The sequence below is a fragment of the Psittacula echo genome, assembly GCF_963264785.1.
Source record: "Psittacula echo genome assembly, chromosome: 2".
Taxonomy (NCBI): Eukaryota; Metazoa; Chordata; class Aves; order Psittaciformes; family Psittacidae; genus Psittacula; species Psittacula echo.
This window is the reverse complement of record NC_137737.1, coordinates 140,635,269-140,658,951: the sequence shown is the minus strand read 5'-3', so window position 1 is coordinate 140,658,951 and position 23,683 is coordinate 140,635,269. Positions and strand designations below refer to the sequence as shown.

Here is a 23,683-nt window from a genome sequence, read left to right as displayed (position 1 = left end):
CATAGGTTGCCCAAAGAGATTATGGTCTCTCCATTTTTGGAGGCACTTAAAACCTGATTGGACATGGCCCTGAGAAGCCTAGTTTAGCTGACCGTGATCAGAGCAGAGGCCTTGAAATAAATGATCTCCAGAGATGCTTTGAACCCCAATGACTCGGTGGTTCTGTGAACTGTAACAAAATAACCCTCTCTGAGTGAGCATGATGTACGTTTCCCTAGAAACTTGCTGTCTCACCAAATGTCAGGTGCTCTCCTTAGAGAACTGAATTTTAGAAATGTTACACCCCAAAAATTTAAATCTTTCTTATTTTCTCCTTATATAACCTTGCCTTTTTCTCTCTGGTAATCACTTCCAGAGCCTCTTTAGCCATTGCATAGACTAATTTGTATTTTCCTTTCTTTTTATGCTTTTCTGAAAGCTTAATTTTTCAGTAGTGTTTCTCTCCAGCACATTATACTGTTGAGAATTTTCACTTCCATCTCATATCAGCTTGGAGTGATTGACAGGACCAGACTGATGGTATTGTTGAAAAATGAGTTACCATAATCAGAAAAATAATTCTGTTGTCACTTGCTACCCACTTCAAAATGATGAATTTTAGGAGATATGATTGCATAAAATAAAGATCCCATCCCTCAGGTAAGTTACTTGGACTTGGAGCTCCCGAACGTTAACTTCCTACCTCTTGCATCTGTTGTTTTATCCACAAATTTCCTCACTTGATACGGCTACTCATAGGCACCACATGTTTAAAGATATTTTTAAGAACCTAGGAATACAGCTTTATGAAAAGTTGCCTCTATGTATTTGCATGTACAGTCATTGCAATTCCTAAATATAAAAGGCCATCAGGTTTTTAATCCACATTATAAGCTTATAGCTAGCATTTTTGCAAATAGGTTTAAAAGACTTTCTCTTCATTTTCCTCTCTCTCTTTTTTCCCCTTCTTTTCTTTTTAATAAAAATGACTCCAACATTAACAAAGTTCAACATAATTAGTATTATAAATGCATAATGGCTCAAGACAGCATGGAAAGGTGAACAGTCTATTTTTTTTTAGATTTTAGAAAAGCAGCTTAACAATCTAGAGTTCAAAGGCATCTGAAAGTGACCTGAAGAGGCAGCTCTCAAAGGCTGATGCTATTCAGCAAACTGGCATTTCTCACCTACCCCAGCTCCAAAAAGCTTAGACATACTGCACTGTAAGCACTGAGAGAAGTTGCTTACAGCTCAAATACCCTTACATAAGTTGGGTTTCTATGGCAGCTGTCAACAAAGCAGTTGTTTTCTTGTCAACAATGGACTCATTATAGCTCATTATGGCTGCTTTATTACTATGTTTTAAATTAATGAAGTAATTCTAAAATAGGTGTCTTCCCTTTACTGAGATGTTGAGCAGCTGTTCTTGCCTAAGGGCTGTCAACTACAGAATTCCTTCATATTCCTGTACCTGGAAATTTTCAAGAAAACCCTGTGAGGTATACATCCAGTTTCCATTGAAAGTAATTACATTCTTCATTTTCTTATAATCACCTTGGAAATTAGAGTGATAACCCTTGCAGCACACAAAATCTTGGATTTCATGGAGTATAAGTAGATTACAGGTGTTCTCGCCATTAGTTGAACAGTCAATAGTGTCCAGACATTTGGAGCAAACAGTGGAATTTCCCTAACATTCGCAGCAAGATGCCTGCTACTGAAATGGCTGATACAGCAGTAAAAAGTATGTTGCATAAGGTTGCTGAATTGTGAGCTTCAGACCCAAGCAGACTGTCTAATTCTGTTTCAATTGGTTGCTTGCTTGCCACCTGAAACTTTCACTGCATTGATGATATCAAAGGGTTAAAACACAAATTAATTTTGATGATCTCCATCAAGCAGAATGCTCTTCACCCTTCAGAAAGGGCAATGTGGTCTAAGGCTTGTTTCAACACAGCAGTTATAAATGAGTTCTATACAAGTTTGTTTTTGAGACAAGCTCTGGGAAATGTGTTTTGTCATATTGTAAGGTTTAGCTGTACAAATGGAGGTTACTTTTCAATATGCTAAATTCCATTCATTTTGTATCTTTTTATGAAGGATGTACTTATCTGTGAGGCATGTTTACATCTACTGGTCCTGCAGTAGCACAATTAAACAGCTCACGAGTTGAAGGATCTTATTTTTCTGTTTGCTCAGATTACCTTTTCCATTTTTCTTTTGTGTCCCAGTGTGATTGTGCAAATAGATAGGATATATACCCAGAGAATACTAAAGATAATTATATTACTGTTGTTACTTACTGCTCTAGCAATTGGACCCACAAGGCCAGTGCAATGAGCTAGAGGAATATGTTCACAAACTATTTGTAAGGCTATCATAACACTCACGGGTAAAGTTGTTTGATAGTGTTCATAGGACCGGTGAATACAAGAGAGGTATGACTTCTATTGCTCACTCTTTCCACTGTGAATCCACAAAATGATGCTGATACTGGTTGAGCAGAAATGCGTAAGTTTTCTGTCCAGTGTGTGCTGAATAAGGTAAAGTTTTTATTCCTATGGACATATTGGTGATAGAGATATTTCTATATCCACAGCCTTTGAAAAATCAATCACCAGCAAGATTTAAATGTATCCCTTAGTGGAACCAGTTTCTTAGTGAACCAGTTCAGCAAAGTGATAGACAAGGAAAACAAAATTTCTTTCACAAATTCTTTTTTTCTTCTCTGTATAAGTAACCATTTGGAATATTTGGTATGTGAGTGCTTTTGAAAATGGATATACTTCAAGAAAGATACAGATTTTGTTGTGGTTTCTACATTTTCATAAGGATGTTAACAGAAGATACACATTTTAGATAGAGTAACTAGTATGTAGCTCAGTAGGGAAAATAGATCATAAAAAAAGAATGCACAGCCTGCACTTCCAGATGCTAATGTCAGCTGTAGCATTGGCTCTGCTTCTAATGTAGCCAGTTAGGGTTGGAGAAATTGGCTCCAAAATGGTGACCATAAAGAGTAAGATCTATGCATAAACAAAGCAATAATACTGTAGCTCAAATGAGTACTTCTGAGGTCTAAAATTTGCTTTAAACAGTTGGAGGAAAGGTGTGTAGAAGTGTGATGTTCTCATTACTATTTAGCAGCATCGAGATATTTGGGCTGTCAGTCACTGGATCAATCCAACTCACATTAAGAGTTACCAAAATGCATTACCATTTACTGGCTTTTCAGTGAAATAGTCTTTGTATTATTTGTGAGTCTCAATCTTTGAAACATTGCAGCCATGCTTTTAAAACTTGAAATTGCAAGTCATTTTAGTTAAAAGGTCAGAGCTTTTTCTGACCTTATCATGCATAGATATTTGCTTGACAAGGCAGAATGAGATCATGTTATCCAAATAACATATTACAGCCTGATTTTTTTTTTTTTCCACCAACCTCTTTCTAGTGGAAAATTTTGCGTTTCAAGGCTGCAAAGTTCCGTCCTTTTGACTCCCATCTTCATTCTTTTGAAATGCAATTACTGTTCAGTGAAATGCTATTGCTCTATCCTATTTTTACAGCTGTTCCATGAGGTACTGTACAATGTTGTATTTTAATAATGCTGCTAATTTTTCTTCCTGTATCAGTTTCTCAAAATTTTGTAATGAAGTGAAATGCAAGAATCAGAGCAATTTTGGGTGTTGTTTTGTTTTGTAAACACAGGACAATATCTGCAAAGACACATCATCAGGCCAACAACTTCAATATATTTGAAGGAATGGTCTGCCATGGAGTCCCAGTTGCGACAGTTTCAAGAGGCAAAGTAGTTTATGAAGGTGGAGCTTTCAGTGTCACAGCAGGAGATGGAAAATATGTCTTCCGTCCACCATTCCCTCCATATGTCTACGAACGAATCAGGCAGCGGGATCAGGTTAATTAAACTAATAAATCTCTATAATGCTTTGTACAGCATGAGGATAACTAGCTCTTGGGAAGAGAAGTTTGGGGATTCAATAGTAATTTCCCTTACTAATAAAAATCTGCCAAGGTGAGAGAAAATGAAACTAAGGACTCAATTTTTATTGCTCTTTATCTTACAGAAAAATGTCATAGACTAGTTCCTGCTGTTAGTCAGTACAACTTATAGACTTAGCCTGGGTGCTTATTGAAATAGACATATCTCATTTCCAATAAAAATGGACAAAGTTTTGCTCATGAGTAATCTGACTAACTGCTACGTTTTATCACTGAATTCACTGGAAAACAAACAGGCATAACATCATCTGCAGGAAGAAGTCTTGGACTGAGGAAGAAATCAGTAATTTTCTAACTCTTTCATGGATCAGATATTTGGAGCTAAACTCTGTAGAATATTGAAGACTTAGCTCTGTTCCAGCAAGAATGTGTTATAAGATGAACATGTGCAAAAAGTGCACTGCTGGACCAAGCAAGACAACTGTCTTGTTCTTGGTTTTTCTGGGGGGTTTTCTTGAGGTTTTTTGTTGGTTTGGTTTCGGGTGTTTTTTTAAGAGAAATATTGCAAAATACATGAAGAGTGAATTTTCAGTGCCCATTTGCCATGAAAGCATTCATGAAAAATGCTTTTGCATGCTTAGTGTAACACAGTTTTGATCAGCACTTTCAAAAGCAGCCAAAGTATATCTTAAAATCACAGCCTTAGTCAGTGTGATTCACTGCAAGACCTAAAAGTTGAATATGAGCATCCATGTGAGATATAGCCCATTGAAATGCTTCCAAGATAATTCTGTATATTTCTTCCTGTTGTCTTGGTGGACTGAGAAAGGCATGTGAAAGTGACTGAGTGAGGCTTCCCTCCAAATCACCCTTTTAGAGGGGCTGGTGGGCTGCCTGCACATAATGCAGTGGATAGGCAGGAAAGTCCTCTCCTGACACACAGTTTTTCCCTGGGGACTAAAAGAATAGGAAACAAATTATTGAATTTATTATTGCATTTTGGAGTTTGGGTTTTCCAGGCATTAAGGAACACTTTTTTTTTTTTTTTTTTTTTGGTACTAGTATAAGTCAGGGTAAATTAGATAAACTACAGTTATTTTCAATTGCATTACTGTTAGCATCTAACTGTGCTGTTTCTACTTTACTTTTATTTTGAAACCGTGTCCCTCATTTAAGTCTGTCCACAAATTTTTTATATTCTATTCACCTTTTCAATGTGAATGAACATTAATGCTTCTAGAGGAAAGGAAGGGCAAAGAAAATAATCTCTGCCTCTAGGACTTTCAAGGCCTAGTAGAAAAGTGAACCAGTAGTCCTAACTGTGAATTTGTCTGAAGAAAAGATCTTCCCTTTCCACTGAACATGTAACTGAATTGAAACAATTACTCCAAAGGTCACTGTTTACCTACAGTAGACTCATTCTGCATTTTTAATCCAGATAGATTCTCTTTGCTGTGTTCCTCTTAGAAATCATAGTTTTATGGATCTGTCTGCGCAAAGTTGTATGTGCCTGTGAGTCTATTTAATCCACTGGACACTGAAGATATGTGGTACTTTGTTAATGAGTTTTGTTGTGCAGTGTTGATCCCTTTGGCTTTTAATGCATAATAAATACCAGGTAATGGTAATAAAAACTAGCTACTGAGGGCAGATTTGTTCTGGCATTACAGCAGCAAAAACTTGGGCCATTCTTTTTTGTGTAAGAGAACATTGCAGTTATTTAAGTCTCCGAGGGAAGGGAGAAGCATCAATAAAATGAGATGTAACATGGGCAGTTGCTTTTTTAAAAAAAAATGGTTTATAATTGCTTTGTTACAGTGCTGAAGAGATTGAGCCACCCAGCTCCTGATGAAAGCTGAGAACTGAACAGTTTGATCCCCGTGTAAGGGATCTTTACAAGAGAGAAGTTTCATGAAAGTGTTGGGATGCATAACATAAAAAGCTGGGTCATCAAAGGACTGCTATTTTCATTTTGTCCAATTAGCAATTGCAAGGGGAAGACAAATAATAGTGAAAGATTTATAACATTTTTCTTGCAGGTCTGTCATCCTATTCCTGTTAAGAGAGCACCTTATACAGGCATGGTCTCGGAAACATGGGTCACACAAAACCAGTAGGCTCATTCCCCAGTTGTGGCTCTTGCAGGTAACTGTCTCTTTTGATTAATGAAAACTTCTTTACTAAATTTTTCTCTGAAACTTCAAGAAAATGAAAGTGTAGCAGGTCGTCCAGATTGTGACAGGCTTGTCTAAAATAAGCCTTCTCAGAAGCTGAGTTGTCTTGGTATCTTTAAATTTGATGAAAATGTGTGGCAGCCCAGGTGGGGAGGAGCTCTTTCTGATTGGAGCCTCATTTAAAAAGCTCAGTTGAAAGATGCAAATGGAGTTTAACTGCTAGACTAAGAGGTGGATATGAAGGTTCATAGGAAACCTGAGTTCAGTTAGCACCAAGAATACAAAGACAGCATAATTGGCTTTCAAATTTACAGGGAAACAAACAAAAACAGCTGGATGTAAAAAAAATATTCTTTAGTGTCCCTGTGTTACAGACAATAACTTTCCACCAGTTGTGGAGTTTGGTTTAGTTGATAGATCTGGTTTGCAAGAACCACAGCTGTCTTCATGCAGTAGAGGTGCTGCAGTCAGTGCCAGCAGTGGTATAATGGATGATTGAGCTACTGTAAAGCTCAGTGCCGCTAACAGGGGAATAACACCTGGCATCTCCCCTTCCCCATCTACAGTGTCCAGAGTGCCTAGCTTGATATTGACACTCCCTGACCTTTATATGCCGTGGTGCTCGGTGGATCTTTCTGTGAGCTGATTTACTTGCTAAGCCAGCAGAAAACAATTAGCTCCTTTTTTCTGTTGGCTTTGTGAATTGAACTGTCTCTCAGAAGAACCTAGCAAGGGAACCTAGCAGTGCAACATATGGGTAGGATAAGGCAGCTGGGGAGAAGAACTAGGCAACAACACCTCACTCTTTAATTGTTTAACAAGCAAAAGAAATGTCCCAGGGAAAAATAGAACTAGGTAAGACCTTCAGCAATCCCAATTGAGACATGATGCTGCTGCTGCATGCCAACTGCAGCTGAAGTGTTGTCTACTGCAGCAAGGGAGTTGATTAATATGGGTTGGGGGGACACTGAGTAGCAGTAAGCATGACAAAATGCAGGCTGAGTTTGGGTGAAATCAGCTAGTTTGAGAAAGGATTTCACAATAGATGGATGTAAAGCCCCTCACATAAAATGGGTCAGTTCTCAGTGCTAATTAATCTGAGGATAGGGACAAACCTGCAGTGGTAGGAGAATGAAGTTAGCTTTTTCACATTTCATCGTAGCATTCCTTAAAACTACCTCACAGTGAACCTCATCCAGGGCATCAGTAGCAGCAACAGGGTGCAGCATCCTATTTGTTTTCCTCTGTCATAAGTGAGAAAGCTTCTGTAATAGAGGGGACTAAAGGCTAAAGCTGCAGTAGAATGAAGGAGCAATAACATTCTCTCTGGCTCCTAGAACTCTTTCTCCATTACCTCTCTGAGTGACAAACTGCAAAGCGGAGAATTTCTTTTGAAAGATTTTATCATATTGTCTTCTTCTTCTCTGTAGATAAAAGCAAATGAAAATGACCCTGCTGTCCCCACCAAAGAAGTGCATTTTGGTTCCAACAATCGATCTACAACCAACTTCTCAAGAGCCAATATGAAAGAACAGCAACCAATAAACATTATACTGGGCTTCCTTCATGAAAGTTGTCATTGCAGTTTCCCTTTAAAAGGAAATTTGTTGTAAGAATTGGAAAACTCTTTTAGAAAATGGAGTAATAACTACAATTATAATGTGGTAACAGTTTTGTAGGTTCTTAAAAGTAGGTAAGTTTGGGGATGATATTGCTTAATATTTATCTTTAGAAGGTCAGCTAACCTATAAAGTAAAAGCAATGCAATGGCCTTTAAGCACATTTTCTACATGCTTGCTCTGTTAGGTAACAGGAGATGAATCCAAATTCTCTAATTTCATGTGTTAGAAAGATCTCTGTTGTGCTTAGCAATGCAGAGAATTCTGATAGAGATGCTGAATTTGATTTTTTGTTTCTCCCTTCTGGAACAGGTTAGGACAGAAAAATGCTGATTCAGAAGAGTTGCCACTATTTTAGAGCTGCTGCGACATGTCCATATCCTTGTCTTTAAAGGAGTTGATACATTTTGTCTCTGCAAAACCAAGCATTTTTTAGTGTGCTGAAGCGTTTTGTTTGCTACACCCTAGGCAAAGCTATGCTAGCCATACTGGTGAATTCACCTACAATACTGTTTGGGGTTCTGGTGTTATGGAGAGACATTGTAGTGACAGGACAAGGGGTAACGGGTTCAAACTTAAACAGGGGAAGTTTAGATTGGATATAAGGAAGAAATTCTTTACTGAGAGGGTGGTGAGGCACTGGAATGGGTTGCCCAGAGAGGTTGTGAATGCTCCATCCTTGGCGGTGTTCAAGGCCAGGTTGGATGAGGCCTTGGGTGGCATGGTTTAGTGTGAGGTGTCCCTGCCCATGGCAGGGGGGTTGGAACTAGATGATCTCAAGGTCCTTTCCAACCCTAACTATTCTATGATTCTATGATTCTATGACATAACCCACAACTTAAAGACTTATGAAGTGGGAACATCAGAGCACAAACATAATGTATTGATTTCAAAAAAATTTTACTTTTTTTACTGAAAAATGTGAGTTTTTTTCCCAATGTAGCTAATACTTTGGGTTGTGTAGAATAGAATTCCTAATTTAAAAAAATCTCAATTGCTCAATTTATTTGATTTCCCGTTTGAGAGGTAATTGTATTCTTAGAAGTATGATTCTGTTACTGTTACCATGTCTAGACAGGTTTTACCTTGGAAACCTATGATGTTGTTTACAGTTGCATTTTCACATATGATAGCCCTTCTTTTTAAGCAACTGTTTAGAAATGAAGCCAACACAAAAACAGCCATTCAGTGAGTTCATAGTTCTATGTGTAGAAACAGTATAACCTGCTTTTCTGTGCAACCCCTGGGCCAAACAGGTACAGAAAGACTTTCATATTATAAGACAGATACAGAAAGCATGTAGTAATTGCTGCTATTTTTCATTTGTAATGGAAAGCAGACTTATAGTTCCTGCTACATTCATAGGCATACAGTGATGTATGAGTTTATACGAGAAACAAACTCCTACTAAGTCTGTAATTGTTGTGTCTCTAAATAGCAAAGTAGAATTTTCTTTGTAAGATGATGGAAGGTAACAATGAGGATGTTCAGAAAGAGCTAGCACAGGCTGCCATTTCTCAGGTTGTCTTTGGGGTGGCAGAATAGCAGAACCAGGCATCCAGCACTATTACAATGACTATTACAAGGGAGCAGAGTTCAGTGTTGACTTCTGTAATGGTATGCATCTGAGTTCATTGTCTAGTGTCCCTCTGCAATCAGCAGAGAGTTCTTCTGTGCAATCAGCAGAATGTTCTTCTGGAACATTATTCATCTCTGCATCAAGATCTAAACCAAGCTAGATGAACCTGTCCACTGTTGTTCTTTGGGATGAGATGAGTAGTTTTCTTTCAGTGCCAGTTTGTCTCCATTAACTACAAAGAGTGTGACTATGATGCAGATGTCTACTCTGCAGCAGTCATCTATGTAGCCTGTCTTTGCTTCTCAGACCTGGAACTCTCTAGTATGAAGAATGCCTGTCTTATGTTTTGTCTCGTCAGGAGTGTGCCAATCGTGAATACATTCTTTTTAATTAATGTTTTGCTTGGTAGAAAAGCAGAAATTTGGGAGAGTAGGGGAAAAGGCGGGGGGGGGGGGGGGGGAAGACCTATTTCTGCTTTCAACAATATCTTATATTTGTATAGTCTTTCATCTGAGGCTTCAGGTTTTAGTAATTGTTAGAGCCTTGCAATTGCATGATATACCTGTGAGACAAGTAAAGGTAGTTAGAATAAATTTACAGTTATGAAAACTATGGATGCTCAAACCTCTGAAATCACTCAAGTGGTGGAAAATATGTATAGTTGCCTTATGTTTAACATCCAGTGCTGACTTAAATGAGTTGCTCAGGGCCAGAATGATTCATTTATGACAGAAATGAAACCGAGGAATAAAGACTGCTAGTCCTTTGGATACTGTGGACATGCCCAGTACTTTCAAATGTCCTTTGGGTTCTTGGGATACCTACTGAGATCAAAGTCATACAAAACACTGCAGATCATGAAAGCCCAAAGGAACCAAGTTAGTGATTTGTCTAAAACCAGATGTTTTCACAGTGTGATAACAGCAAGTAGTTTTATGAGTTACATAAAAACCCATTTTGTAACCTGAGTTCTCCAAATCATGAAAGTGTATTATCTATGGAAAAAATTACAATCTTTTTGGGTTTCCTATAGATTTTTATTTGATTAGAAATGAAGAAGCTTCTCCCTGTACAATTAGCAGAGTTCCTAATCCTTATGTTGGTATTTACTGCCCTGTAGCATGGATTATTCTCCTCATAGGAGGTATCCTTTGGATTTTGTTCTTAACACCTACTTTTTCATTTCAATGACTGTTTTAATTATTGTGATGAAAAATTACCTGCATATTGTGAACAGGGATTTACACCAAAGTGTCAGTTGTAGTTTTAAGTCCATGAAAGCAACAAGTTATTGAGCCTGTCAGATTTGTAATATTTGTTTTGCCATGGCACATGCTGGCCCTAGTACCTGAATCCTGCCTCTGTTTACAAGGTGCCAACTAATAGCCCTTGAGAAACTGTGTGACATCAGAAGTATTTCAGCTGTGCTATTAAGGACTACTACTAAAGTTGAGACTGTCATGCTCCAAATCCCTGCAATCCTTGTTCCTTTTACACTTATGTGGGGCACCCTGTAGTGGTGGGATCTTCATAGGGGTATAATTTTGGAACTGTCCAGGTCCCTGTTCCATAACACCAGTAACGAGTGACACCAGAGCCAAATTCAGTAAGATGTTTTTTCTAGTAGGCATTTAGTTAATTTGGCGTGCAATGGGATTATAAAACACATTTATGTCAGCACAGGTCCTGAACTGGAGCACTGGAAGGAGCACTGAGAGGTGTCTCAGTCCTGCCTGAGTCTGTAGACCCTGACAAGACTTCTGTATTTGTCCTACATCTTCGTCCCAGCTATCACTTGCTTATTACATTCTCACAAAGTTGTTGCTAAGCTGTGCTATAATTGTTCTAAGACAAGGGATGCCCCACATGAGGTTGGGCAGCTGGTTTGAAGATAACTTTGGCAGCCCACACAGTTTCCTTGAGCCATTCACAGGATAGAAATGCAATGCCTTTCCCAGATGTTTGAATCCTATCTTATTTAGCTGCAATCTGAGGCTTCTCCAGCACCAACTGCAAAAAACATTTGCTTTCTTTGATTTTTCCTTAAGTCCATTGGTCACTTAAGTAGCGTAGACTATCTGATTGCTTTGAGAAGTGGCATTACTGCATTAAACCCTTTTTTCTCTGAAGCAATATGTCTCAGTACAAAGAAGTTGAGTATCTGTTTTGTCAAGGCTGAAACACAACAGACTTTTCTTGCTTAGCACTTCTCTTTGCAATTCTGCTGGTTTCCCCTCTCTCTTCTATGGTAAGGTTGAAGACTCAAATAAATTGTTAAAGAAAGGAAAAAACTCCATTAACCATATTTTTACCGCTCTCCCCAGCAAGACAGAAATCTGGGATCTTTAGAACTTGATCCTCCCTGGTGACGTGAATTCTAGGTGCAGGAGCAGAGAAGGAATTTGGGAGATCTGATCCTGGCATACCTAATATTGCTTTCATCCCCATAGAATCATAGAATACCATCATCTGCCAGAGAAATCCTCATATAGCCAGTATGTGTTTATCGTCTGGTTGTCTGTCTGCTATCCTTTCACTGCCTGTGGGGCAAGCACCTACACCTGCAGTGCTTCTCTCTTCAGCCTGAAGTACCAGGGGATCTCTGCAGAGTAGAGGGCATGTGGCTTTCCTGGGCCACTGGAGGGCAGGGCTGGTATTATGTATCGGGAATAAAATTAGAAGGAACTTACTCTCATGCACAACAGCTCCCATGAAGCACATTTGTGTATTTTGAAGTCTGTGCCCATAGAATAGGCAGTAACACCCCCATTTTCAGCCCTTATTTCAGCACCAGCAGAGAGTGATCCTTTGATCCTTACTTTGCACTTTTGCAATGTAAAACAGAACTAGAGGAAAGGCTTTGCCTGTTCATTTCTTCTTGAATTGCCAGCATCTCTGGGCTGTTTAAACTGTGATGAAAACACAGTGAGTCATCGTGACAATATTGACAGAGCAGGGATCAGGGTGAAAGCAGTTGTAAACCCAGCATCCTCTGACTTTGCACACCCAACTGCCCACATGGAATGCTGCAGCAAAACACACAGATTAAAAATAGAGTCTTAGTTTAGCTATCAAGCAAGCCAAGTTCACGAGTATGGGCTGGTGACAAGGAGAGTTCTATGAAGATGGTTGTTGAAAGGAAGCATCCTTATTTGTATTGTGCTTCAGGAGGGTCAGGAGCACTGGCATGTCTCTCTAAATTATCTTCACAAGACAATCAGGTCAGCCTTCCATTAATTTTACAAACCAGATTTGATCCATTTGGGGGATTTTTCACAGTAATAAATCAAACAGCTTCTGCACTGGTGAAGGGCATTTAAAAAAGGAAGTTGAGCTCCACTGTGAGCTAGGGGAAGGAAAGGGATGAATGAGTCAAAAGCCAAATCCAGACTTCTCCTCAGACTCTTGTTCTGAGTGCTGAGTACATTTCTGACAAGCCGTAAAGAAGCAGTTAAAGACAATGCCCAGTAATGTGAAAATATTAAAATTTTCAGTTAACTCAATAAATGAATAAATAAAATCCTTAATTCTAACTGTACCTGTAGTTCATTTGTGCTCAGCAGAAAAAAAAATACATGCTTTTATATGTGGGGAAGAATGATCTCAGAGAAGAAGAAAACATACCAAAAGAGGAAAACACTTTGAATGACAAAGACAGGGAAAAAGAGCCAAAATAAAAAGTAGGAAATGTGAGGAGAGGGTAGACAAGAAGAGGAACAGAAATAATTGTGGGTGGAATACTGGGGTTTTATTGTAACTTGTAGAGGGTTTTTTTGGGCTTTGTTTTGATTTTTTTTAAAGAAAAAGAACAATGTAATCATGTGGTTGAGGGTTACGGCAAACAGAGAGGCCAAGGGAATAGCTGAACAACTTGCAGAGGAGACAGCTGAAGATAAACAAGTCCCCAGACTTCTCCAGCTCACAGGACAGAAACAAATGGGAGAAAGCAGAAACCAAGTAAGTTCTGCAGAGAACGAGTGGTATATATTTGTAATGCCAGGGGAGAGGCAGACCTGTACGACTGAAGAGAACTGAAGGAATAGACCTAGTACTGTAAATCATGGTAAGAACTGTTCTACCACTGAGGTAAACTTCAGTGTCATTGAGGTGCTGACAGTGAATTTGTTTTAGAATTTAAAAATGTGCAGAATGTGACATTTTCCCTGGTAACCCAGCTTTAGGGAGATGGGGAAGAGCAAATTTACCCCTTTGCATGTCATTCAGCTCACCTTCAGCACACGGGTATGCATGGGTATGGTCACAGAAACAAACAGTGCATTAATCCACTCAAGTGTGTGACTCCAGTATAAGTGTAATGACACCAATATTTGTCAGGTGGGACCCTGGTGCTGGCACAGCATATTCACAAATTAACACAAGCTTTTTGTGTGCATGTCTAATATTTTTTCTGTACTTCTGTGTGTAAAAGTCACCAAATTGGAATGGCTGAGACTGGCAGGCACCTCTACAGATATCTGCTCCAGGCCCACTGCTCTGAGTTGCTCAGAGCCATGTCTAGTTGGGTTTTGAGTATCTCCAAGGATGGAGACTCCATAACCTCTCTGGGCATCCTGTTCCAGTGTTTGACCACCCTCACAGTAAAAAAGGTGTTGTTATGTTTGAGTGATATCCCAGTCAAGTCCTGGCCTTTCTGTTTTTTGGAAATGGAGTCCAGAGGAAATTGCTCCATCACTTCCTGACAAACCTGTAGTTTCACAGATCCTTCTTCTTGCCCTTTCTGAAGATGGGAGTGATAGTCTTTCTCTTCTAGTCCTCAGTAACCTCTTCTGATGACCATGACCTTTCAAAGATAATCAAAAATTTCCTCACAATGACACCAGCCAGCACCCTCAGCACCCAGGGTGTCTCACATCATGTCCTATGAACTTCAGTATGTCCAGTGCTCCCTGACCATGCCATCTTTCATGAAGAATGTCTTTCTGGGTCCAGACTTTCTCTCTGGTCTGAGGGGCGTAGTATGGCTAAAGATCGGTCTTACCTATAAAGACCAGGACAAACAATTACCTTGGGCTTTTCCATGTCGTTTGTCACTGATAGCAGGGCCAAGCATCTAGGTAAAACGTTTACCAGAGATGAACATTTTGTACAGAATTGCAGTTAGTTTCTCAAGGATTGCCTTTTATCACTGCCATGACTTTTGCCAGTTTGAGGGTGCAAGTGAAGCAATACTCAGTAAGCTGCCCTTTCAGTTAGTGGTGGGAGCCCCAGCATTCAGGTACAACACTGTTCTGTAAAACCTGCAAAGTCTCACCTACCCTACCAAAGGCTACTCTTTTTCATAATCAGTCGTTCCCACTAGGCTTAATTTTCTTATGTAAATGCAAAGTATAGACATGGCATAGTTCTAAGGAAGTACTCCAGAACTCAAAATCTTAACAGATTTAGGTATCTCTCCCAGCCATTGACCCCTGTCTGAGGCATTTTGATGAACCATTCCCATATGCTGCAAAGCTTTCACTTGCTGCTTGCAGATCAACTGAGAGAAAAAGTATGCTAGGTGGCAACACACAATCAAACAAGAAAGGCAAGAAACTCCAAAGCAAATATCACCTCCTGACGCCAAGTGAAGTGAGCAGTATTTTGTGGTAGTGCCATCAGCCAGACCTGCCCACACCTCTGGGTGTCGCAATCAGTAGGAGATCAGGGCCTCTCAGCAGCCTGTCCTTTGAGACTGAAAGGAGCACAGCCGGCTCCCACCAGCAATGAACTTGTCAGAACTCAGCCAAAAATGCTCAACTCTTGCTGACACTTAACTCTTCCCCTTTCATCTGCAATGATAACAAGAGTGAATGAAATATATTCATTTGTCTATAGTACCTGGATAGCTAGTCTGGTCTGTGAAAGCAAATCAAATCAAGCTTCATTTTTCTTCTTTTTCAACAGGGTGCTGCTTGCTACTGGGCCTTGACAGTAGTACTTGGGATATAAATGACATTCTGCTACTAACCAGGGCTGACTCACTTTAGCAGAGAGGATATAGTCAGGCCACTCAGAGAACATTCAGCACAACTGTCAATAATGCATGGCTTTAATCTAGCACCTCATTTTCTAGAGACAAATTGTTGGCACATTGGCAACCTGAACCAGCTATGTCCATGGAAGAGTGATGCTTCCTTAAGGTCCTTTCCAACCCTAACTATTCTGTGATTCTATGATTCATTTGGAAGGTCCAAAGAAAAAAAAGACTTTGTGTTTCAGGTGGAAAATAACTTCTGACACTTGCTAGTGGAAAGCTTTAAATAAGTCAACATCAGCCACATCAGTCAAGCCATCAGAAAAGCTATGTCTTTATGCTTTTAGTGTTTATTCTTGTGTCATATGAAAGTCACAGCACCAACATTAGTTAAATAGCTGAAGTGCTCAGTATTGGCTCGGTTTTGTTTCAGTGAAGTCAGTGGTGGCTTTATCAACATAATTAAGCCCATTTTTGCCACTTCTGCAAGCTCCTTTGGACTGCAAGATTCAAGGCATTGTTAATTTCTGCTCGCATATGCCTACACCTCAAAACCAGCTTTTTTGTACCCACAGTACCTGATTTCTATGTATTCCAGCTCTTGTGAGCAGTATCACTTCTGTACATGCTTCATTGCCTCTCTTGTGATCATCAAAGATACAGGACAATTTACACTACAAATTGCAACTGAAACTAGTCTATGGATATGCGAAAGGAGAAGACTAAAACCAAGTGAAGAATTCCATGTGGAAGACTAGGATTAGAAACTTCTGAGAGATGCATAACCAAAAGTAAGTAGGGAAGCCAAAGTGCGAGGGAGAGTTCAGCTGGACTAGAAGATTGACAGGGCAAATAAAGCATTCACCCTGCAGAAGAGACTGCTACAGAGTCAGGAGCAGGTATATGAAACTAGGGATGGGAAAGAACCAGGCTGAAGCGTTTGGGGCAGTTGAGGGTTGATAAATAGAAAAGTCTAGAAAATTCTAAACCCTCTAATTAGGTTCTTGGCCAGCCCAGAAGCCAATGGGCAACCGCTGATGCATCTTGTATCTTCAGTGTCTAGCAAATGTGAAGATGACAAACAAGCTGTGCCATTATGTGTGCAAAATACAGGTTCCTGTGGAGCTAGAACATCTCTGCCTTAGCCAAAGATTCTCTTGGTCTCTTCTATACCCTGCTGTCATTTGACAGACTCCTTTCTTTCTTCCTCACTGACTCTCTTGCCTTCAGTATTGGAAACCAAAAGTTGACCTGAAAAGACATAAATATGACACTATGATCTTAATGTTACTGAGTTAGAGATCACCCAAGCACTAACATCCTGTATAGTTAGTATAGCTGCCACCCTGAGAGTGGGAAATTATTTTCTCCCCTAGAGTTTATGGCTCACCGTTTTAGCAAACATGTTCTTCCCAGTTTTCTCTTGTAGCTTTGCTCTTTTCTTCAGTAATTTTGCATGCAAGTAATGTATCCGTTTCATCTCTGTGTCAGGATAAAATGAAGTCAACACAAGTATTTTAAGTTGGGTCAGGAGGCCAGAGAATAACCCAAAAATGATTAAGAAGAAGATGATGACTCCAAGCTGGATCCATGTTGTGGAGAGTGCAAACTCTGGCTGAGGAAGGCAGTCGTGCTTAAACAAAGAGATCTTGAAAGGATCAGTCTTTGCAATATGCTCCCTCATATCAAAGATAAAGCTGTTCTCGTTCCTCTGCACAAGAAAAAGGGAGAGTTTAGTATAGTACTGATTCCTTCCTTTCTTAATATTTCTCTCATTGGACATTCAGATTTACAAAGGACCATAAATCATCTAGTCAATCCAGTGTCAATATATTTTCTATGCTCATAACAGTGCATTTATTGATTATTTGTAAATATTTCAGACTGCATTTACACCATTTCTCTTGGGACACTGTCCCACAGTTTGGAACTTACCTTCTCAGTGGCTCTGATAAATAAATATCTAACTAATCTGGCTATCATGGTGTAATATATTCCCAATAATCTGCTCAGATCCTCTTTTGAGGGTCCTTCCCTCAGAGTAAAACAGCAGAGCAGAGTGTGTCCATCCCTTTGGCTGTGGCTAAGTACATTATAAGCAGAGCTTCCACACCCACCCAGGCACGTGCTCTGACCACAAAGTTATGCAAAGTCACATCTCCTCCTATGATAAATGCCTTTGTTTAGAATGTCTTGCATTGCTTGTGAACTGAAATGCTGAAAGAATGAGGGGGACTTCATTAGACATACTGATGGGAACAGTATTTCATGCTGGCAGGCAACTTTCTGCTTCTGGACACCCTGTCCCTGCTTCCACCTTCTCTGTACTTCTCTTTTACATTTGAGTTTTGTCAGGAGCTTGTTGCTCATCCATGCTGGCCTCCTGCTGCCTTTGCTTGATTTGATTGAGATGAATAACTCTTGAGTTTAGACTAGAGGGTTTCTGAATATCAAACAGCTCTCCTGAACCTTTTTTCTCTCAAGAACTGGGAACTGGGATCATTTCACATGCCGGTTTGGTGATGCTAAATCACAGCTGCTGTGCAGCAGCAGAGTTTATATGAGGTGTGAAGCCCCCTTAGAATGCTTACCAATCTGCCTCCTCAACATTTCTCAGACTGATTGACCAGATGATTAAAGCCTCTCTGCTTTTGCACAGAAAACTGACTTCTTCAGGTTGCGTCTGACTTGCTATGTGTGTGCTGATTGCACACTTACAGTGAGGCTTTTGTACCTATTTTCCTAAAAGAAAGTTCAGGTAACAATTAGAAAGGCAAAAATTAGAAGTTAGCAGCCTCCATCTTCTAGGAAAAGTTTTCCATTGGCACGATTTGGAAACCTTTGACTTACATCTGTCATACAGACCCTGAAGTTTTGTACTCTTCATTAAAATAAAATTGGGCAATCATTTAATTTTTGTCCCATGGAAGAGTTTGATATTTTGATATGCAATGCAAAATATCATAATCTGAAGTATGACAGAATTTGATCAGCAGCTTGACTTATTTTCAGCTAATTTTGTTAGTAGTTCACTTTTGTCTGAAGTGCTGCCATTCTGCAAGGACACTATGTACTATGTCTCCCTTCCCCTTCATGGTTCAGTCCCAACCAGATGAACATCCTATGACACACAGGGACCACCAGTGTGCCATACACTAAGATGAACCTGCAGCGGCTCAGCAGTGTGTCACAGAAAATGGCTGAAGAAACCATCTCAAAGTTTCAATGTCACATATGGAAAAGTGATAATGGGAATGTCTCTGCCAAAGATTGTATGTCCTCTTTTGTTTCCTTGTAATTTCAAGCAATGCACTTACTGCAGTGCTCACTTTAATTATCTTACTCTATGTAATTGCTTTTGGCTAGATGAATGTTTGAGGAATAAGAATAAGCGGAAATGAATTCTCTTTATTATGAGCTCAAAGAGGAAGTAATAGAAAATGAGGAGTAAGAAAAAATTGATAGAAGGAAGAATATATATCGTATTGTACTAAAAATCATGCATCCCTTCGAAATCTTATTATCTTGAAAGTATCAATTGGTTATATGCTTTTGGGAACTGTTTTCAGCCTTATCTTCCAAGCTGTCAAACTGGGCAGCTTTCTGATGCGTTTCACGGCATCACATGGGTCCTACACTCCAGTGGTGAAATCTCCAGCTTTAGAAGTGTTCACAGACAAGACCCTGAGCAATCTGATCCATCTCTGAAGTTGGCCCTGTTTTTAGCATGAGCTTGGTGTAGATGGCCTCCAGACATCCCTTCCAACCTAATTACTCCATGGTTCTCTATGCTGCTACTGCTTCTGCTAGAAGAACCTTGTAATTTCAGCAATTTGTTATTATTTCATGTGTATGCATCCAAGCTTATTTAAATGATGAGCTCCTCACACTACTGAGCTATAAAAAGGTAGACATCTCTTACATCAGTGTCACAGTGGCATTTGACTATACAAGTGGCAATTCACACATATCAGCATTGTTAGTTTCCAGTTTTAAGCTTCTGGTCTTCCCCACATGTATAAATAGAGTAATGGAAGTCCTTCTTCCTATATTTACTGTTCTCTAGAAGTATGATGACACTTTGGAAAGTACAGAGAACTGTCCGGTTCCATCTAGCATACCTCTCTGTAAAGGCAGTGGTCCTTTTTGAAACAAACAGATGATAATGCTAGGAAAGAATTGATGGTTGTGTGTCTGCTCCTGCAGATGCTGAAGATGAAGAGAACTTTTTCAACATTAAACTAAGAAATAAAGTAAGATAATGATAGAATCATAGAATAGTTAGGGTTGGAAAGGACCTTAAGATCATCTAGTTCCAACCCCCCTGCCATGAACAGGGACACCTCACACTAAACCATGCCACCCAAGGCTTCGTCCGACCTGGTCTTGAACACCGCCAGGGATGGAGCATTCACAACCTCCCTGGGCAACCCATTCCAGTGCCTCACCACCCTCTCAGTAAAGAATTTCTTCCTTAGATCCAATCTAAACTTCCTCTGTTTAAGTTTGAACCCATTACCCCTTGTCCTGTCACTACAGTCCCTGATGAAGAGTCCCTCCCCAGCATCCCTATAGCCCCCCTTCAGATACTGGAAGGCTGCTAATAAAAATAATAAACTAAGAAAGTACTGATAAGTACTTACTTGCTGAAAAACGCTGAGCTGAATCTCTATATCTGGTATTTCTTGGAGGTGTTTACTCACAGAGACAATTAACCAATAAAACAAATAATCTACTGCAGCAAACAGAAGCCAGATGCAAAGATGAATAATTACAGGGAAGAAAAAGTACTGCATGTTTTTTCTATCCTTCCTTGTGAGGCAGAAAGATGGGATTATTACATAATCTTTTCTTTCTTTTTTGTTAAGTGGCAGAAGACAGGGTCTTTGCTGTTGCTTTTGGTGCTCATCGAATACAATAAACTCTTTTGTGATGTAAGTATTCTTATATTTGGCACTGTGAGAGCCCACAAATTTTTTGATAAAGAGGCCGGTTCCAAAAGAAGCTAGAAAAATCCCCACTATAGGCAGTACTTTCTGGCCTATATAGGGCAATATAGTCAGCATAAAAGATATCTGGTTAGCAACTCTCTGGATTTCTTGCTTTGTGTCGTTTAGCTCTTGTTTTAATGCATCATCTGAAATTGAATAAGATGGTGTGAATTCGTGCCTTAGAAACACTATATGTTTAGATAGATCAGAGGAAAGCTTGGTCATCTCATAAATCCATTTTACTGCCTCAACATAATATTTTATCAAGGTAAATTGTTCATACTCTAAATGGCAGGTTATACTGTCTGCCAGAACCTTTAGGTTGTGAAATATATTTTGGATGTTGCCAGCCACCATGACACCTGTGCCAGCCGTAATAAGCGCATTCCTACCATTTTGCAGTCCGCAAGAAAGAAGGAACAGGACACTAAAACAGCGCAGGTGCTTGAAACACAAAAGCATGATAGAAAGCAAAATCCAGATGAATCCAGCTATCAGTAAGGGACCCAAAGGACTGTGTGCCAGGGAAAAGTGCATGCCAAGGAATAATAGAAAGCTTGAGACAAAGCCAACTGCAGAGCAAACTGCAAAAAGCTGCATCAGGTACTTCCAGCCAGGTTTCCTTTCAGATATAAAAATTCCCCACGCTTTCTGGGCTATCGAGACAAATGTTTGCATTTTCTTCCGATGCTGACACTGCGATGGCTCAAACTAAAAGGAAAGAAAAACAAAAACACTGTTAGTTACAGGGCCACACATCTGACAGTGATGTGCTTCTAACAGTACTTCACATTGCAAAAGGTCTGACTCACATGGTGGCTGAACCCCCTGTGTGAGACTCAAATCTTTGTCCCCAGTATCACATACATAAACATGGAAGAGATGATTATAAAAGGTATTCTATCTTTTCTTTTTTCAAGTATTTTTGCCTTTTTGCTTTCTATAAACTTTGATTTCTCATTTGCTATATAGACACAGTGGTTCCTACGTACATATATCTGTGTATATACGCATGAGAGAGACACAGGCCTCTGGTAGCATCCCGTGCTTCCATGCAGGTGCTAGCTTTGCCTTACAGGGGCACTGAGAAGGGGAAGAGGGAAGCATGGGGACTTCCATTAGTACCCTGGTGCAGGGGAACACAGCTTGACCCACAGGGAGCAGCCAGAGTAGCTGCCAGGAAGGGAGGAATGGGCGGACAGCCTGTGCACGCTGCCTAGGGATGGGGGAATGAAGATCTTTTTCAGTTGGAGGTGGGTCAGTACAGAGTGGAGGAAGTATGTTTCGAAGGCATCAGTCCTTCTTTGGGTCTATCCCGGGATAGCACAGCTACAAATTGGTTCATATACACTTTCTACCCTAAATGCTTGTACTTGTCACAATCTCTTTTGCCTACCAGCATGTCCATTTCTATAAGTTACAAGGTATTTCTGTGAGATTCAATTCGGTTTGATGGGAGACAACCCAGCACTCACTATCTTTCCTTCTTTTTTCAACATAATTTTTATAGTGCAATTTGTCCAAAGATGCAAGATCAATATATATGCATATTAGCCTCAGAGCAAATGAAAAACTAATTAAATAAAATAAACTGTTGCATTTTTTTTCTTAAATAGGGAACAGTTTTCTTCACAAATACATCCTGAAGATATTACTTTGTCTTTTGTTTAGCTTAAACACAGCAGGTAGCCAGGAACTAAACTATTATTTTGTATACTGGCATTTGATTTTACGAATTCTGCTAGCATTCACTGTACCACTTTGCCCTTCCTGTCACTGTAATTAGTTAATAGTTATGTCATTATTGGCTTTGCATGCAACAGAAGATGAAGGTAATTGAAGCAGGCATCTGACCCCAGCTGGGACCTTCTTGGACTGCTGTGCTTGCTGTGCTGTTTTTCCTTGGCCTCACTTGAGTCTGATCCTTTCTAGTGCTGAGGACTATCCTGAAAGATGCTGAGTTTTTTGGTGCTTAACTGCTTCAGTAGGGATTAACGGAGGTCAGCAGCTCTCAGGGTAGGCTCCATCTTTAGCACTATAACTCTGCTTGGGAAGGCTGAAGAAATTGCTTCCCTTCAGGGCCTCAGTGAATTCAGCTGTAAACTGAGTATAACATCAATTAGAAGCTCCTTCACAGAGAAAAATTAGTTAATTAACGACCCTGAAGTATGTAGAAATCGCCATGTGTTTGGCAAAGCAGTGCAAGTGAAATGGGAAGCAGAGGTAGCACACAAGCCACCAGGCTCCAGCTTTGCCATGAGACTTGCCCTCTGCTTTCATGGATGGTGCTTTGCCCTCTTCCTACTGAGTTAGATATTAATGAGGCATTTTTAGGAAACTTAGTTAAAAAGGAGATGTTCATAATCCTGGAGTCAAGTAGAACCAGACCTAACATCCAGCAAACCCTGGCAGTGAATCCTAAACTTGCTAGATCAAACAGTACATGTCATCCATCTTATTTGTAGATCTAAGAAAAATTGCCCTGTACAGTAAATAGATCTGAAGTCCTGTTCTTGATTTAAGAAGCCATAAAAAAAAAAAAAATGCAAAAAAGCTACCATTAATGTAATATTATGCAAACCCATTCGTCTGAGAAAATAACACATTTTGAGTTTTCTTTTACAGCACTGATTTTACACCTATTCTCAAGCAGAGTTTCTACATGGTTTTGTGTGTTTGTATGTGTGGGTATGGTGTCTTCCTGTTAATGTTTATGAGCATTCAGTAAACGGCTGCAATATGTGATGAGGAGTTTGGCATGACTGCATTTAAGAACTGGAAAGACAGTCAAGGACAAAGTCCTCGAATTAGCAAAAGCCATGCTTCTGGATCAGGAGGCTGGAGACTTGCAAAATAAGGACAGAACTTGAAAATAATCAGAAAGTCTTCTTTACCGGGCAGATTCAATACTGTCACATTTGATTACTGCAACACTCAACACATATATGACAGGTTTGCCCCTAACGTACATGAACCTAGAGTTCTAAGGCAGGAAAGGCATCACAGAAGTCCTCCGGATTTTGGAGGCTGTGGCATGGGTGCTCATGTGGCATGGGAAAGGAGCGTTCCCATCCCCTAGGGAGACCATCTCAGAGCTCAGCCACTGCTGGGGTCAGTGTCAGGCTCACAGCGTGCATATCTGTAGCTTGTCTCACACCTCCATTTCCCCCCATAAGACATCAGCAGCAGTCATAGATACTCAGCACAGGAGAACTATTTAAAGGATGAAAACTGTAACCCTAAAATATGTGGAGGTTGAAAATTCTTCTATCAGCAGGCACTTAAACAGCTGTGAATGCTTGGGAAGAGAAAATAACACTCTGACTCAGAGGTAGAAATAAATCTTTGGCTCGACTAAAAAGGCTAATTCAATGCTTACAGAAATAGTAAACCTTGAGCGCTTTCTG

At 39.8% G+C, this 23,683-nt stretch overlaps 2 protein-coding genes across 2 annotated transcripts in view; one reads left to right on the top strand and one right to left on the bottom strand.

Annotated features, from left to right (window-relative positions):
* The window catches only part of DPYS (dihydropyrimidinase), a gene marked incomplete at both ends in the record, with an annotated part of 33,735 nt that extends 26,009 nt beyond the window's left edge, over nt 1-7,726 (top strand). The window contains 2 exons of the mRNA XM_080609728.1: nt 3,688-3,895; nt 7,544-7,726. Of these exons, the coding sequence (XP_080465854.1) occupies nt 3,688-3,895; nt 7,544-7,726 (391 nt within the window). The remainder of the gene's footprint in view (nt 1-3,687; nt 3,896-7,543) is intronic.
* An 8,726-nt stretch (nt 7,727-16,452) lies between these two features.
* On the bottom strand, nt 16,453-20,954 carry DCSTAMP (dendrocyte expressed seven transmembrane protein; the record flags this gene model as incomplete). The annotated part of the gene is made up of 3 exons (XM_080609727.1): nt 16,453-16,536; nt 16,676-16,996; nt 19,929-20,954. 3 exons carry the CDS (start codon nt 20,952-20,954, stop codon nt 16,453-16,455), a joined length of 1,431 nt encoding a protein of 476 aa, XP_080465853.1.
* Nucleotides 20,955-23,683: the final 2,729 nt, after the last annotated feature.